This window comes from Crocodylus siamensis, chromosome 8 (assembly GCF_052110815.1).
Source record: "Crocodylus siamensis isolate JL-2025a chromosome 8, ASM5211081v1, whole genome shotgun sequence".
In the NCBI taxonomy this organism is placed as follows: domain Eukaryota; kingdom Metazoa; phylum Chordata; order Crocodylia; family Crocodylidae; genus Crocodylus; species Crocodylus siamensis.
Genome location: NC_143402.1, coordinates 57,334,774 through 57,349,554, shown reverse-complemented (window position 1 = coordinate 57,349,554; position 14,781 = coordinate 57,334,774). Strand labels below are relative to the sequence as shown.

General features: G+C 54.7%; 1 protein-coding gene across 1 annotated transcript in view; it reads right to left on the bottom strand.

The window, feature by feature from the left end:
- Nucleotides 1-14,781, bottom strand: part of CACNA1A (calcium voltage-gated channel subunit alpha1 A) — a 151,090-nt gene that overhangs the window by 26,995 nt on the left and 109,314 nt on the right. The window contains exons 22-32 of the mRNA XM_090061117.1: nucleotides 14,160-14,602; nucleotides 12,633-12,771; nucleotides 11,667-11,796; nucleotides 9,871-9,930; nucleotides 8,480-8,586; nucleotides 5,002-5,101; nucleotides 3,721-3,881; nucleotides 2,284-2,421; nucleotides 1,654-1,855; nucleotides 1,127-1,291; nucleotides 350-460 (exon numbers count right to left, since the gene is read on the bottom strand). Coding sequence (XP_089917243.1) covers nucleotides 350-460; nucleotides 1,127-1,291; nucleotides 1,654-1,855; nucleotides 2,284-2,421; nucleotides 3,721-3,881; nucleotides 5,002-5,101; nucleotides 8,480-8,586; nucleotides 9,871-9,930; nucleotides 11,667-11,796; nucleotides 12,633-12,771; nucleotides 14,160-14,602 — 1,756 coding nt within the window. The remainder of the gene's footprint in view (nucleotides 1-349; nucleotides 461-1,126; nucleotides 1,292-1,653; nucleotides 1,856-2,283; nucleotides 2,422-3,720; nucleotides 3,882-5,001; nucleotides 5,102-8,479; nucleotides 8,587-9,870; nucleotides 9,931-11,666; nucleotides 11,797-12,632; nucleotides 12,772-14,159; nucleotides 14,603-14,781) is intronic.

The following is a 14,781-nucleotide window of genomic DNA, read 5'->3' as shown; positions in this document are numbered from 1 at the left end:
CCTCCTGCCCCTGCTTTGATGGTGTAGTGTTGCTAAGAGGTGGGAAAATGGCTTTGTATGGGATGGGTTGGTTAGGGCTGATCCTGCCCTAGAAGGGGGTTGGACTAGATGTGACCTCAGCAGATCCCTTTCAGCCCCCTGTCTCTAGGATTCTATGAACATGGCCCTGCTCCTCATCCCATGTTGCCCAGGGCACCTGTGAGGTTCTCACAGAGAACATGTGAAAAGCCCACAGTGGGGCTGGGCCAGCAGGAAAGGGGCTGGAAGCAGAAAAGACCAGGCTCCACCCTTCCTCTCCATGGCAACCTCAGGCTCCCCTCATATACAGCCAGCCAAGGCAAGTACTTACCAGCACCCCAAAAGCCATGATCTTCAGCAAGCACTCGAGGGAGAAGAGTGAAGTGAAGACGTTGTTGAACATCTTGAGCACATTCTCGTAGGCGTCTGAGGCTCCATAGAACTGGGATGAAGAGTCATGGGTGAGCATGGCGGGGTGACGGATCCCTTGTGGCAAGAGGGGCAGGGGCAGATGCAAGGGGGTACAGTGGTACAGCTGCCCCCCCCCCAGCCCTCCTTTGAGTCTTGGTGGGCCAGACCCTGTGCTGCCGCGGGCCACACAGAAGGAACCGCAGCCTCTCCGCCCAGCTCTGGGGGGGGCCACGGTTTGCCAGTCCGCAGCCACTTCTGGTCCAGCAACTGACCATGCTGTGGACTGGTAGCTGACCCGCCATGGCCTGGCACTGAGCCATGGCCCAGGGACTGAGAACCCCTGTACTAGACCTTAAATGCTGGAGGCTGCAAGTGAGAGAGAAACAGTGAGGGGAGAAAAAAACCCTGGTCAGACCCAGTTCACTCTCCCTTTCAGTATCTGTTTTCTGCTGCTGCCTGATGACACAGAAGACCAAGAGGGAGCTAGGTTCTGACCCAGGAAATGGCAGGTCTCATGCTCTAAAACAGCCGTAGGCTAATTAGCAAACTTTTTGTTGCTTTCTAACGGGATAGAAATAGGTTTTGCATCAAACCTGATGGGTCACCATGCTATCTGCAGCCTCCGCCCTCTTCAAAATCCATGGGTGAGGGGATGGGATGTCAGCCTCCAACTTGGCAGGGATAGAGGGGAACTCACCTTCATCATTAGGACAACAGTGTTGAGGGCAATCATGGCCATGATGGTGTACTCGAAGGGTGGGGATACCACAAACTGCCACATGCGGTACTGGAAGCTCTGCTTGTTCTGGGGCATGTGGCGTGTCAGGGGCTTGGCGCTGATAGCAAAGTCAATGCAGGCTCTCTGTGGAAGATGGGAAACACATGCTGCAGCTGGGGTGGTGGCAGAGACAGGGATCCAGAGCCAGCCTGGCCCAGCTCATGAGATTCTGGTGTCAGATGCCATGGGAGGGAGGGGGATTGAGAGGTGTGTCCTGCTCCCCAGAGAAACATGATGCAGGATCTGGGAGGTGCTAGCAAGGAACTTGCTCTCTGCTTGCTTAGCTAACCCCCTGATCCTGCCCTTTCTTGGGCAGATGGACCCTGCCAGGCAGAGAAGAGCCACATGTTACCCTGTGAGTTTTACCCCGTATCCACAACCCTGGCTCTACAGGGTTCAGGCCTCAGATGAGCCCTTCCCTCTTGACCCCAGCCCCAAGGCCCTACCTCATTCTTCTCCAGGCTGTATTCCTCCATCATCTTGTCTCCCTGCTCCTGGAATGTGATGATGATCAAAGCCACAAAGATGTTGACAAAGAAGAAGGGGAAGACTACAAAGTAAACCACGTAGAAAATGGACATCTCCATGCGATATCCAGGGCTGGGGCCCTGGTTCTCATATGTGGCATCCACTGAGTGCTTGAGGACTCTGAAAAAAGGTTGTAAGGAGGTGGGGGGGGAAGGAAGGTGGAAATATCTCAGAGAAAGACAGGAAGGAGAGATGAGAGGCATCACAGCACCCCATAAAAATACCCTCCCAACAGCCTTGGAAATTCCTGCTATAAAGGTGGGGCTAGGGCTAGATCACAGGTGTAAATACACATCCATTTTCACCACCAGCTCTGGTCACAAAGCATGTGAGATGCACAGCTGGGAGAGAACCCAGGTGTCTGAGTCCCAGCCCCATGTTCTACCCATCCCATCACAGAGCAGGTGAGACTTGGCTGAGGATAGAACCCACACATCTGGAGACCCTAAACCCCACTAGACCCTATCAGCAAAGCCATCCTGGCATGGCCAGGATCCCACCCCAGTGTTGGCCCCAGTTGCGGCACAGTTAGGGGGCCTGGTGCTTACTGAGGCCAGCCTTCCCCTGTGGAGACGGTGAAGAGGGTAAGGAGTGCCCACAGCACGTTGTCGTAGTGGAACTCATACTTCTTCCACATCCGCTTCTCTGCCTTCACCTCATCTTTCTCGTAGACCAGGTACTCGCCTCTGGGGGCAAAGAGGAAACCCCCTTTGATCCCTGTTCCACCCAGACTTCAAACCATTTGCCTGGGAGGGGCAGTGGCATCTATTCAGGCAGTGCTGAGAAAGTCCATGGATTCATGGCTCACATAATCTACAAGTTTTTTACTAATCTCTTGTCATTCCACTGGTGTTAATGACCCTTGCCCCTTTTTAATGGTGTCCATAGAAATCACAGAGAGTCACAAAGAACCAAAGAGAATCACAGAAATCATAGAGACTCATAGAGATGTCAATCTGAGCAGGGGGGAAATTCCTTCTTGATCCCAATATGAGCTTGAGCACAGAGGCAAGGCCCCCTAGCCCAGTTGAGTCCCAGCAGGATCATTGGCCCAGCCCAGTCGCCATCCCCAGCCTGGGCTGCAGCCAACACCCAGCGCCTCTGAGGAAGGTTTCAAACCCCCCGACACCTACAGCACCAAGAAGGGCAGGCGGTGGAATTCCCTCCCAGGCCCATTCCACAACCAACAAAGCCCAGAAGCCTGGTAAATCCTAATGGCAGTACACAGACATCACTGCACTTAGATCATCCCCAACCAGTGCCTGTCCAACCTCTCCCTGAACCCCTCCAATGATGGGAGTCCACAGCTTCCCTGGCATCTATTTCATGGCCTCCCTGCTCTAGAAGAGAAGAATTTTTCTTTGACATCCAACCTACACCAATGTTGTTACAACTTCAAGCCATTGGCCTGCATCCTGCTCTCTATGTTCTTGATTTTCCATTACTCAAAACTTTCACACCATCTGATGAAGTGAACTTGGGTTCACAAAAGCATTCTCTCTCTCCATATATGTATCTTATTTAGTTGGTCTATAAAGGTGCACCTCTAACTGGCCTTCTGACTGACTTCAAACTAACCTGACAAACTACTTCTCTCTCTTATTGCACAGAAGATGGTTTTTACCTCCAGCTAAGAAACTTTAACTCAGGTCTGATCACACAGACTCGGGTGAACATTAACTCAGGCATGGAGATATCTGACCATGAAGCATTGGAGGCCCCATCAAGACACTTGAGGAGGTTAGACTTTGTTTTATGACACTGAATAAGAAATGAACGTTTAACAAAGACAGCAAGACTCATGAAACCCTGTCCTTGGACTATATCTGGCCTAGCTTGTGGTGTTTTAAACTTAATATAGAATATGGCAGATTCGTGGATGTTCTGATAAAGTTCTGTTTGCTTCTGCTGTGATCTTAAACTGATTAATACAGCACTAGGCCCCTGGCTTAGTAATAAAGCCAGGGGAAGTGGGGGTCTCACACCTGCAGTCATTCTCAAACTCCTTGGACTCATCGGTGCAGTAGAAGAACTTGCCCTTGAAGAGCTGCACAGCCACCACAGCGAAGATGAACATGAAGAGCATGTAGACGATGAGGATGTTGAGTACATTCTTCAGGGAGTTCACCACGCAGTCGAAGACAGCCTGCCGGAGGCATGGGGAGGTGGGGGTCAGGGTGCCAGGCAGGACCCCAAGGTGGACAGTCAGGGCACAGGGTGAGATCTTGAGGGGGTCAGGGTGTCAGCTAGGACCCGAGGGGGCGGACATCATGGCATGGGGTGAGATCCCAAGGGGGGTCAGGATGCCAGGCAGGACCCTGGGTTTGGGAGAGGGTCAGAGCACTAGAGGGGACTCCGGAGGGGATGGTCAGGGCAGTGCCCCCCAGGGCACAAGGCAACATCCTCTTCCAGAGCTGGGAGAGAAACCAGGAGTACTATGGTGTGTACTATAACTATTAGACAACACTCCCTTCCAGAGCCAGTGTAACCTAGTGTGGCACTGCTGATATTCTTATGGGAGAGAACCCAGGAGCCCTATGAACCCCCCTGCTGTAACCACTAGGCAACATCCCCTTGCAAAGGTGGGAAGAAAACCCAGGAATCCTACTACAGTCACTAGGCAACATCCCCTTCCAGAGCTGGGAGACAATCCAGGAGTCCTGCCTTTTGGGTTCCTTTGGTCTGCTGCTGCTAGACAGCTCCTGGCTACTAGTGGGGTGTGACCCTGGCAGGGGTCTGGGTGCCACCTAGGATCCGCATGGTCAAGGCTGGTATCAGGGCACTGGCTGGGACCTTGTGGGGCAGAGAACCACCCACTTAAGGCAGGATGACTGCTGCCCACCCCAGCCCATTGGGCTACCCCTGATCTCTACTACCTGGCTGGTTCCCAAGGGGTTAAATACCAAGAGGACAGAGAGACAGGACTGGGGAGTGGGGTTCCAGACAGAAAAGTGACCTGCCCACCTCGAGGCAGTGGCAGGGGTAGGAATAGAACCCAGGCATCCAGACTGCCAACCTGCCCCCCAGCCTCTTCCCAGAGCTGAGAAGAGAACCCAGATCTCAGCTTGCTATTTCTCCCCAGCTCTCACCATTAGTCCCCACTCCCCACAGAACTAGGACTAGTTCCTGGGCTCTGCATCTCCCAGGCCCAGCTCTATTCCCCTTCTCCCCCTATACCTTCCCCCAGTCCCATCCATCAAGTCCCTGGCAACCCCCACCCACCCTCTCCAGCTGCCAGGACTCCATGGCCCCCCAGATGCTGGTACCTTGAGCTTGGGCAGCCGCTTAATTGTTTTGAGGGGCCGAAGGACACGGAGGACACGGAGGGATTTGATGGTGTTGATGTCCTTTCCTTTGCTGCCACTGCTGAGAAGAGATTTGCAGGAGGGAGATGAGAGGGGAGGGAAGGGGGTGAGATGGAGACAGAAACTCTCTGCATCCACCTTGCATCCATCCACTCCTCCCTCCATCTGTCCCACCTACCCATCCATCCATTCCCAGCCTCCTAGCAACCCCCCAGCTTCTGCCCTCTGTCCATCCAGGGCAACGGTTCATCCATCTGTCCAGCCACCCCACCAAGTCTCTACTCAGTGGTAGGCGGAGAGAGGGGGTTTCAGGGCATAGCCCCTAGCTGGTTCTATAGGCCAATGGAGCCTGAAGGAGGCCATGTGAAGCCCTGATCCCTGCTACATAGTCACTGGTGCTCCTTTCCCTCCATGCAGGTTTTTTGCTGCAGTGAGTGTCCAGTCTGGGAGACCTGCACTCTCCTGGCTGGCAATACTTTTGGCCCTGGCACACCCACCTCCTCCCCAGGTCCCATCCCCCTTGGACAGCGTTGCCCCAGAGACCCTGGGCAGGGAAAAAGGCTCCCATGTGCAGGAGAGGCTTGCCCTCCACAGCTCCTGTCAGTTGTCACAGAGGAGGTGCAATTAGCCCCAGCCTACAGCTGGGGAAATTGAGGCACAGAATGGAGCTGGGACTCACCCCAGGCCACTCGGGGAGTTCAGGGCAAAGGCATGTACAGAAACCTGGAGTCTCAGCTCCCACCTCACTCCCCACCACTTACTCTGCCCACTCCACCTACTTGGCCACACTCCTGCTTGGAATGGGACTAGAACCCCAGGAGTCCTGGCACTGAATCCACTGTTGGCCCCCTGAGATTCCACTCCCTCGGGGAGTTGGAGAGAGAACCCAGGAGTCCTATGACCCCTCCCCACCTCCACTGTAGCCACTAGGCAACATCCCCTCCCAGAGCTGGGAAGAGAACCTAGGAGTCCTACGGTCCCCACCGTACCTGCTAGATAACATCCCCTTCCAGAGCTGGGAGAAAACCCAGGAGTCCTGCCTCTTGGGCTCCTTTGTTCTGTTGCTGCTAAATGGCTACTGGCCACCAGGCAATATTCTCTGCTGGGGCAGAGAAGAGAACCCAGGTGTCCTGGCTCCCAGAGCCCTGATGACATAGGGGCAGGGGGGAGTGGAAGGACACATATCCCTTGTGGAGCTCTGCTCCAGTACCAAGACCTGGAAGGCAGCTGGTAGACCCTGGCCTGAGCACAGGAGGGCCACATTCTTCCAGTCAAAGCAGTGGGCACACGGAAACAGAGAAACACAGATAGACAGTGGGGGAGCTACAGCAGAGACAGAGACACTTTACCGTGAGCTGCTCCTATGGCACCAGGCAGCGAGAGGGGAGAGACAAGGAGAAGTAAGAGACAATCTTGTGCACACACAACATGCCCTGATAGGCACCACCGGTGGCTGTCCCCATGACCATTGCCCAGGCCCGATGGCTGGGGCTGGGCAGAACTCGGGTGCCAGGAGCACTCAGACCAGAGTTGCAGGTCTATAAAATCATGGAAGGTGCAGACCAAGAGAGCAGGGGGCTGTTGTTCACCCAGTCCCAGGCCACTAGAACCAGGAGACACCAGCTGGAGTGAGTAGGCGACAGATTTGAAACTCATAAGAGTAAGGATTTTTTAAAGCCACGTGCTGTTAGCATGTGGAATTCACTGTCACAGGAGGGGGCTGTGAGGGTGTTAATAGGAGATAGATCACTCTAGAGATACCCGGTTCCATGCTTTCCTTCTACAGCATCCATTTCTGCCACTGTGAGGGACAGGACTCTGGGCAAAACCGAGCATTGGTATAGAATTTATGCTCTTATGGGAGCTGGGGAGAGAACCCAGGAGTTCTACAGATCCTGCTGTAACTGCTAGGCAACATCCCCTTCCAGAGCCAGTATAACATAGTATGGCACTGCTGGTGTTCTTATGGGAGTCAGGGAGAGGACCACGAGTCCTACGGCCCCAACTCTAACCACTAGACAACATCCCTTTCTAGAGCCAGTGTGACCTAGTATAGCATTGCTGATGTTCTTACTGCAGCTGGGGTAGATGCAGGGGACAGCTGGGCCCCAGTCAGAGCCTGAGGTGATGAACTTGCAGACAGGAGTTTGTATCCTGCTAGGGGGTCTATGCCTCCCTTGTACTGGAGGGCTTGCACAGCGCAGAGAGTTGGGTTGGCAAAGGTCTGATCTCTCTGCAGGGAGACTGCCTCAAAAAGCATGGAGGGCCTGGTCCTAATCTCCCTTCCTGCAGGTGAAGGACTGGGATCTCAGTCCGTCAAAGTAAGACTGGCCACATGTGCAAAATAATTATCACACAATTAACTGGTGAATTGCATAATAAATGTAGCTCGGCCATGCCCAAACGAATTAGCAAGCCATAAAAACAGCCATCCAGCTATAAAAAGAGCCAACCTGGTATTAAGTTGGCACTTTAAAATGTGTAACAGCTCTATAGCTGGTTTTTATCCAGCTTGAATTTGAATGTGTAGCAGGGCCTTAAGGACTGATCCCAAGCCCTGCTGGCCAGAGACTCCTGCTCCCATTAATTCAGAGTCCCTCCAGTTTCAGGAGGGGAAAGAGTGCACAAGTGGCCCATGGTGGCTGCCTGAAGATGCTGGCTCCAGGGTAGCAACCAGTTCCTCTCCCCCTGGGGGCCAGGGGCCCCCAGCTGGGTGGGCCCAGCAGTGGAGCCTGGTGGTGGGGGCAAAGCAACACAGAAGAACACAGATCTGCATACAGCAGGAGGCATGACCAAGCGACACAGCTATGCAGCACGGGACAGCAACAATCCGTGTGTGTGCGCATGTGCACACATGTAACACATGTGTTACCCCAAATAGCGACACAGCTCCAAGCTGGCAATGGCAGTCAGATGAAACTGATTAGAGATGGGCAGGTAGGAGATGAAATAGACAAGGCGGCCATTAATGGTGGGTGGAGGGGGGACCCCAAGTTCTCGGCAGCAGGGTGCGGGGCAGCTGGATTCAGCCTTTAGGGCCTCACCCATGGGTTTGGGGTGATCCTTTAAGGGTGGGCACTGCAAAGGGTCAACATTGGAAGAATAAGACTGCCACAGAGGTCTAAGGTGGAGAGAGAACCCAGGTGTCTGGATGCCCCGCTCTGACCACTAGAACTTGTTCCTTTACTCAGGTCTCACCCTGGGTCCCTGCAGGGAAAGACCACCAACATGCCCCATTTGCTCCGCCCCAGAGCAAGGTCTACAGCAGGCAGATGGTGGTGACGGGGCTGGAAGCAGTGCTGCAGCCTGGGGAGTAGTGGGGAAGGTGCCACATTTCCATGCACTATCCAGAGCCAAGCAGGGGTGAAAAGCCCAGGATATGGGGTTGGAGGCCTGCCTTGGCACTGGAAGGTAATGGGAGAGAGGACAGAACACTCACGTGAAGGCAAAGGCCACAAGGGCACCGCTGACAACGATGAAGTCCAGGATGTTCCACAGGTCCCGGAAGTAGGCACCTTGATGGAGAACCAGCCCCAGGTCGACCATCTGTGGAGGGACCCAGGCAAAGATCAGACAGAGAGGATTGTTACACCCCTTTATCCATCCATGGGGCATCCATACCTCCAATTCTGGGCCCAGGTCTGGTCCCCAGGCCTCAAAGAGGGCACAGAAGAACTAAAGGAGGTCCACAGAAGAGCAACAAGGATGATTCATGGCATGGAGGGGATTCCATGTGAGGAGAGACTAATGAGGTCAGGCCCATTAAAAGAGACACTTGAGGGGACATGACAAGGGTTTACAAAATATCAAAGGATGAAAAGAAAGTCCACGGGGATTTATGAGCTATGATCTCTCCCAGGAAAGCATTTGGATGCTTATCTTGCTGGGATGCTTTGACCCTAGCTGACTTCCTGACCCTTGGACAGGGGGCTGGACCCAATGATCTTATGAGGTCCCTTCAAGTCCTAATGTCTATGAAATCTATGAAGAACAAGGGACTGTAGCATGGAATGAGGAGGCCATTTCTTGAGCATACATTAACAACCTTTTATAGAATCAGGACTTTGGCTCCTGTGGTCCCCCAGCTTCCCCTGTGGTAGGATTGGGGGTGATGTCTGGTGCTGTGTCAGGGTTAACAGTTTTACAGAGTTTAGATGATGGATTTGTCTGGGATAGTTGAGGCAAGGTTGATCTTGCTGCAGGCAGGGGGTTGGACTTGAAGGGACCTCTGGGGGTTTGACTCAGAGGGACATCTCTAGGAACTCAGTGTAATTAAAAGGCAGAACTCATTGCCACCAGATGTGGTAGAAGCTGAGCGTTCAGCCAGATTCACAAAGGGGTTGGACACATTCTTGGAGGACAGGGCCATCAGTAGCTATTGAGCACTGGAGTGAAGGGCACAGATTCTAAATGAGAATTTCCTAGACTTAAATGTTGGAGGCTGGAAGTTGGAGAGGAATGGGGGGAAACCCTGGTCATGCCCAGTTCACTCTGCCTTTTAGCATCCACTCTCTGCTGCTGTGGGACACAGGAGACTGAGTAAGGTGGACCTAGTGTCTGACCCAGTAAATGGGAGTTCTTATGTAAGGGTGGGAGGTCACAAAGGGCTGGTCAATGGCCCCAAGGCTGGGATGCTACAGCAGGGTGGATCTGTCCCCCACAGATCCCACAGTTCTGCCCATGTAAATGCAGTTGGTGAAGCGACTCCAGACTTACTTCAGTGCAGCCTAGGCCCCCAGCAGCCTGCCACTCCCACCCAGCCTCTGCTCTCAGCTGCCTGACCAGTTCTGCCCTAGATGCCGCAACAGCCCCAGCCCCAGCCGGACTCACCTTAATGACCATCTCAAAGGTGAAGACGCCTGTGAAGACATAGTCAAAGTAGCGCAGGACCTGGTGGGGGAGTGGGGAAGAAGCTGATGGTGTGTCATGGAGACCAGCAGAGCCCCTGTATCTCACCCTCTGCTCAGACTAGGCTAAAGGACCAAGGAGGGACTGGGGGGGCTTGCCTGACATCTGCCCAGCTCTGCTCTCCAGGCAGGGACCAGAGGGACCATCGCCTAGGCCCCACAGCCCAGAAGGATGTGTGACATGCTGCCCAGACCCACCCTGCAAGGGGCAGATGGACCTAGGCCTCCCATCCGTCTTGTCACCAGAGTTGTTTCTTCCCTAGAAATGGCTGCGTCCCAGGGGCTGGGCTTTTGTGTGGGCCGGCAGAGCCAGGGTGGATATAGGTGGGGGTGTAGTGGTGCAGTCATTCCCCCCCTCCCCCGGATTCCTGGTTCTCCCCAGAAAAACAATTGCCTGGGAGCAACAGCAGCGGCATTTTTATTCAGGCATCAGTGAGGGAGTCCACTGACTTCACGACTCATTATCATCTCCCTGATTCATGCTAAACTCTTCACTACACAGCTGTTAATGACCCTCCCTCCTATATGAATGGCACTGATGTTCCACCAATCAAGCTAGCCCTTTCTTCTCCCATTCTCCTGTCTGTTTGCTTCTCCTGGTCACATAGGTTCTATTTCTCAGCCCTGCAGACTGTTCTGAGCTCTAGCTAAATGCATGAACTCAGGGATGGAAACACTGAACTCAGGTTAACGTTAGCTCAGGGCCAGAAATCACTCCCAGGGAAGGACTGCAGGCCCTGGCAAGATACCTGAGAAGGAAAAATGTTTGTTCTATGGATCTGAAAGAGATGTCCCTTTTATTCCAATGACAATGGCCTAACAAAATGACAGCTCTGGACTCTCTTTTCCCTGGTTGTGTTTTTTATGACATAATATAGGATACACAAATCAATGCATGTTCCAATAAAGTGATATTTGTTTTGCTTCCATCTTGAGCTGAGAAATGTGACCCCAGACCCCCTCGCAGAGGAGTAAAGCTTCTAGTTTATTATGTGTCTGGAGAAAACAACATGCTGTGTTATATAGGATGAGGCACCGTGCCACCTACACCTCCCTTTTCAAATTCCTAGATCCAAGAAAGGGGTTTTGCGGTGCAGGTGGAAGGGTCCCTGGGTGCTGTTGGTTGGGCCAGGAGAGCGCAAGGAGGGCTGTATTCTCCCCCCTCTCCTCCTCCCCATTGACTGCTCTAGTTCTTGTCTTCCCCCCCTTCTCCAGCCCTCATGGGAGCTGGCCCAGGAGAAAACTGCAGCATAAGCTGGATGCTGATGGCTGCCTCCCTCTAACCTACTTTAGCACTGCTGCAGCACTGCCCAGAAGCTGGGCATTGGCAGGATCAGGTCTGCGGGCTGGTGCTGGGGATGCCCCCCTTTCCAGCCATATTTCTACCCCTTCCGCATGCCTTCCCTCCACCCTGGGGATTGCCACTAGTCAATCCCAGGCCACAACTCCAGCCCAACATCCCCAAGACCCCAAGGGCTGAGCCACCAGGGGCACAGAGGTCAGCCTGTCCCATGCAAGGTCCTGTACTGTGGGGACATAGGGTGCTCCCCCTGGGCTTCTGGGCAGGTCTCAAGGAATAAGGTGAGCTGTGGCCTGGATTTGCAGTTATTTTTATCCTCATGTTTCATCCATGCAGGGACAAATGGGGGAGGAGGAGGGCAGGCATGGACCAGCAAGTCTCATGGGAGACAGGGTGGGGGACTGCTGGGGGGCACTCACGTTGTTGCGGGGGGCGTTGGGCTGCACAGGGTCCTCAGCAGCCAGGGCGATACTGCTCATGGCAATGACCATGAGGATGCACATCTCGAAGTAGCGCAGGTTCACAATGTAATGGCACAGGCGGCGGAAGCTATGGGCAGGCATGGGGCGCTCAGGGCATGGCTGGCTAGACACAGACCCCTCCCCCATGGAGTCCTGCTTGCCCCCTTTCCTGGCCCAACACCAGCCCCTGCTGGGTGCCTGCCTCCCCATCTATCCCAGATCCCTATGCCCCCTTCCCCAGCTGAACACCCAGGCTGCTGTCCCTGCCCAGATTGAATCCCTGCCTTTCTTTTCCCTCCTGCTCCATCTACCCATCCCTATAGGGTCTTGCCAACCCCAACGCCCTCTGCCTTCATGGGGCCCTGCCTCCCCCTCTCCCCCCAGGTCCCTGGTCCTTTCTCCCTGCCCCCTGATCCCTGACTAACCAGGGCAGCCAGGCCTTTATCACAGGTCCGTTCAGCTTAACTTCCCACCTGCTCTGACCTGACAAACAGCCCCCCAGTGCTCAGATGCCCATCCCCACTCCACAGTACCAGCTCAGATCAGTGCCCCCCTCTCCCCAGAATCCTCACCCCCATCCCCTGCAGTTCAGGCAAGACCCCCTGGACCCTTCCAGCCCATGTTCCCTCCTCCCTGTGGGTGCATCGGAACTGGTCACCAGGTCCACAACACCCTAGTTAGTGTCCCTGACATAGCCAATGTTCCCATGTGGCCCCAAGTTCCTGCACACGCAGGCACACAGACATGCCCTGGACTTAACAGGCGCATCTAGCCCTGTATCTCCCCCTTCCTTGCCACGCCAGCTTTTAATCCCAAATTCTAGACAGTGACCAAAGACAGGGATTGGAACTGGGTGCCAGCCCGCCTGTGTCATATATGTGAGGGTCCATCTCAGCCTCTGCCCCAGGCTAGGGGGGAACTCACGGGTTGGTGGTGGAGAGGATGAACATGGAGCTGTAGGGCACCATGGGCTTGGGTCTGTTCTCCTCCTGGTCATCAGCCTCCTCCTCCTTCTTCTCCTCCTCCTTCTTGGGCAGCGGTTCAGGGTTGGCATTTTTGTTCACTGCAGGGGGTATGGGAGCAGTCAGTGCCAGAACTAGCTAGGACCTGATAGACAGGCAGAGAGTGTGGCATTGCCTGCTGGATGGGCAAGTTGAGGGTCACATCCAGTCCAACCCCTGGCCTGAGGCAGGATCAAACCAATCCTAACCAGTCCAGACAAATCCAGCATCTAAACTCTTTGTAAAATTGCCATCACCCCTGACACAACACCAGACATCACACCCGATCCTACCACAGGGAAAGCTGGGGGACTGTGGCAGCCAACATCCGGCTGCTGTCAAAGGTTGTAAATATATGCTCGAGACCCCAGACAGAAGCTGTGCCCCCGCTACAGAGAAAAGCAAATCCCTCCAACCCATACCAGTCTGACTAGAGGGGAAAATCCCTTCCTCACCCCAAATGTCCTGTTTTGTTGTCAGTTCCCTTCCAAATTATGCTTTTCTTTTACAGGCCTTTTTTACTAGCTGCTACACATGAAGCTGATATATTTAGGGACTCTCTACCAAGCCTCTGAGATCTCTGTCCAGTTGTGAAAGCTGACTAAGTTCCTAGTTCTGGGCACAGAACCCAGGAGTCCTGAGGCTTGGGTTCTTCTCCCATAATGTGACCCCACCAGGCTGGGGATGCAAGAGGGGCAAGGCACCAATTGGAGCATTGTGCCCCACTCTAGGTGTTCTGTCAAGCAAGAGAGTAGGGGGCTGGAGCCAGGCCGGACCTCTCAGGCAAGGCTTCCCCAGCTGGCACTCAGGCCTGTTTGCTTGGTGATGAGGGTTGTTTGGGAACACAAGCTTGCTCACTGCAGCCGTCTGTGCAGGCAGCTGGCTCCTGTCTCTGCCATGGTGCTGGAGCCAGGGCCAGAGCTAGCGTGATGGCTCAGGGCTGGATTTACCTGCAGCTGTGGCTCACAGATGCCTTGGCCTATCCCGCAGGGGTTGCCCCTGGCCCCAGGGCTGGGGTCCAGAGTCGGAGCAAACACTCCTGGGGCTTGTAGACAAGGGCCAAATGGCAGGAGTCCCAAGGCCCAGGTTCAGGCCCCCACATGGCCTTGACACCCTGAAGGGGCATGGGGGTGGGCACAGACAGGGCACAAATCAAAGCTTTCCCTAGATGGCCCATCATGCCCCTGTAAGCTGTGGAGAGACACCCAGGAAGCTAGAAGCCCCAGAGCCTTTGCTCCTGCTCTGATCTCTCCCCTATAAAGCAGCCTCAGCCCCTCCTAGACCTCACAAAACAGTCCCTGGAGCATCCACCCTCCCTTGGCTCTCCCAACCCTTGACTGGAGAACCCTCCCCAGCCTTGCTGCCATCCAGTGGCTGATCCCTCCACATCCACCAGCTGTCAAAAGGCAGCTGGATACAGGCCCCACCATGTCCTGGCCCCAGCCCCTACCTTGCATCACAGTGCTGTGGATGGGTGGCGGAAAGGTGGTGGGGATCTCCACAGCTGTGTATTCAGGCTTCTTGGCTGTCTTGGTTGGGTTGTTCTGGGGGCCAGGGTTGGTGACGATGAGACTGTTCTCAGGAGTCTTGGGGGGCCGGGGGTTGGAGGGCTGGCTCGGGTTGTCAGGAGCCCAGCGGTTGGCAACGTTCTGGGAGTTGGGGGGCAGCTGGCCCAGGGCATCAGGGGCCCGGCTGGGGGTGCAGTTAGCATGGTTGCCCAGCTTGGTGGGGCTCTGGGGATGGGGGTTGGAAGTCTCCGTGGTGGCCAGCTTGTTGTTCTTCATGTTATCAATGTCCTCAGCCACTGGTGGCTCTGGGCGCCCCATGTCCTGCTGGATGGGCCGCGTTGTGGACAGGTGAGGGCCGTGCACTGGGACAGGGCCCTGGTTCTCTCTGGGGGGCAGGGAAAGAAAACCCACAGGGAAAACAGCCAGGTCAGCCAAGGAACAGGCTGGTGGGGGGGAGGGGTGGGGCTGATAGAGATGGCTGGGTTGCAGCTGCTTTTGGGGTGGGACATAGCAGCTGAGGGGGTGGGCAGGGGAGAGGCATCTGACTCTTCCTTGCCCATCCTG